General features: G+C 32.3%; 1 protein-coding gene across 1 annotated transcript; it reads right to left on the minus strand.

The window, feature by feature from the left end:
• Positions 1-508: 508 nt before the first annotated feature.
• LOC111084255 (kinesin-like protein KIF14) lies at positions 509-1878 on the minus strand (the record flags this gene model as incomplete). Its single annotated transcript, XM_022381020.1, has 3 exons — positions 509-647; positions 843-916; positions 1634-1878. Coding segments are annotated over 3 exons (458 nt in total), but the record flags the coding sequence as incomplete, so codon positions are not given.
• Positions 1879-2823: the final 945 nt, after the last annotated feature.

A 2823-nucleotide genomic window follows, 5' to 3' on the forward strand; every position in this document is an offset into this window, starting at 1 on the left:
TGGATAGAAAAATCTGGACAGGTTCTTCTGGGGCTTTTTTGTTTTGTTTCATACTCAAGTCATCTTGTATAAAAATTCTTGTGACTGCACAGTGATTCATTCATTGCATTTGTGTTTTGGCAAAGTCAGAATGAAAGGTTTATTTTTAACACTCAGAAATTTTCAGTTGTAGCAAAATTTTCTGATCCTTTCTGTGATTTTGGTGCAGAAATAGTTCAGAAAAATGGGTTTAAAAAGCTAACGTGATACTGGATGTTCACCGAATGCTTTACTTTCAGGTCTTGGAAGGAGAAACTTGAACAGGCAGAAAAAAGAAAGAAAGAAGTCTTGTATTAATTAATTACATTATTAGTTTCCTTTCACACATACTGACAAACTAATGGTTTAAAAAGAGCTTGTATTAAGTAATTAATTACATTTTTAGTTAATTTTTTCAGACATACTGACCAACTAATTATTCACAATAGGTCTTGTATTAATTAATACATTTTTATTTAGTTTCAATTACCTGGTTGTCTGGTCCAGAAGCTTTTGCGATTCTTGAAGTTTTAACTTTAGCGCAGCTATCTCATCCACACATGCTGTATATTCTTCTGGTCTCAATGGTGCTTGTTGACTCCTAAGACGCTCAACTTCAGCATGCAGCTCTTCAGAAAAACAATAAACACTTCACATTCAGAGCATCATTAATGAGCAGTCCGCTGAATAAAAATATGTGATGTTATATAATTCTTTCAGAAAAGACATTTCTATATGACTTGATTGAAAACAATTGTAACCCTTGTAATACTTTCCCAAAGAATGTCAAATATCCAATTACTTATATGTACGAAATAACTTACCTCTAATCAATCGAGCCTTGGGATCCTCATTAACTCTGGCAACATTAACAATATCTCTCGCTTGTTTAGCATATGTGCGGAGAGTTAAGGAATAAACTATTTCAACCTGAGACAAATGTGTGGTCATAAGAACTTCTTTTTACAGACAAGATTGATCTTTTTAAATAAAATAAAACCCAGTTGATTCTGCAACATTTAATATAAATGGTATCTTATCCCAACACTAATTCACTATGTTCAGGGTACGCTATTCATAGACGAGCTCTATTAGGTTTGAGTCATCTAAGGTCACTTGTAAATTTCCTTCAAGGCTTATTTATATATATTGCAACGTAAGTCTGACATATAGCATGGCTCATCATGTCAGAAGAATCAGTAAATCCTAATTTTTATCGGAACATAGTTCAGCTCTCGGAACCTTTCATCAAAACTATTTTCTAATTAACTTATGTGACTAAACGTAATACTCAGAGATGTAGTACAATAAGAGAACCTGCGAACAGTATTTAAGTATATTTTACTTTATTACAAACAAACAGATTATTTTCTAATAACTATTAAGTTTTGGAACCCTACATTAAACATATATATATATATCTACTTAAGTATATAACTTGAATAGGAAATACGAATATTCCAATATTATCATTGAACACAACACAAATTACTCAGGGTAAAGTTTTATGTTGTAAAATGTAAATCACAAAACATCTTAAACTGACTTTTGTTATATTAATATTAACTCAGTAGTTACACATTTAAGGACACACAAATATTTCAGTGAAGGATATCTTAGAGTACTCAATGTTTCTTCGATGTGAATGTTACAGGGGCTGATGGTTGCAATCATAGCAGTGCGAGAGTTCCCTCCAAGACTTTCTTTCAATAGCCATGTTAAAACAGACTCTCGGTAAGGAACGAATAATGTTTTTTTCTGTGTTGAGCTAGATGCTGAGGGTCCTGGTGTTCCGTGGCTTGCAAGATGCGAAATGACTTTCCCGAGAGTTAATAAAGACTTGTTGATACTGACACCCTCCTGTCAATATTATAGCAGGTATCAAACAGGATATGAACAGAAAATATAATAATAATATTTATACTCGGGAATTGTATCCAAATATACTCAACTAAGTAATATCGATAGTTTTCAGCATCCATTGGAATGATTAATGTATCCATTTTACAAATGCACACAAACATAGCATTTTGTAAAACCATAATTATACGAATGTTAACAAAACAAAGTAAAGTTTAAACAAATACATACAAAATGTTTGAAGTAACATTTTGAAAAAATGTTCACGTAAAGCTAATCCAAACTAGAATCACATGTTAATCAGATGAGGCTGGAATAAAATATCATTGTCTAATTACAAAAATAAACAAAGAGAAAAAAATACTGTTTATATTTTAACAGTTTTACCTGAAATGTCCAAAAATAAATCATATACCAAGTTTGAACTGTATTCATATATTTCTGTGATACATTCACTTGCATTGAGAACAGGGAAACATATTAGTGAATATTGGATGACAAAATGACCAGCCGAGTTACAGCAGTGTTGGCTCTCACCAGTCTAGCATGGTTAAACAAGAAAAAAAGGCCTATGTCACATATATTTTAAGTTGGACCTGGGGAAGTTTGAATTTTTATGAAGGCTAAATTAGGGCCACTAGGCTAGCTAGCCATAATTTTGAAATTACAGACTAGAGGGAAGGCAGCTAGTCAGCACCAACCACTGCAAACTCTTGTGCTACTCTTTACCAACAAATAGTTTCTAGGTTGTAATTAATGGCTAAAAGACATTTTCAGTGGCATGTTAGCCATTATTCAAAGTTCTTACATTGTAATTAATGGTCAAAAGGCATTTTCCAGAGGCATGTTAGCCATTATTCAAGGTTCTTACATTGTAATTAATGGTCAAAAGGCATTTTCAGTGGCATGTTAGCCATTATTCAAGGTTCTTACATTGTAATTAAT

Source organism: Limulus polyphemus, unplaced genomic scaffold (assembly GCF_000517525.1).
Source record: "Limulus polyphemus unplaced genomic scaffold, Limulus_polyphemus-2.1.2 Scaffold15339, whole genome shotgun sequence".
Classification (NCBI taxonomy): domain Eukaryota; kingdom Metazoa; phylum Arthropoda; class Merostomata; order Xiphosura; family Limulidae; genus Limulus; species Limulus polyphemus.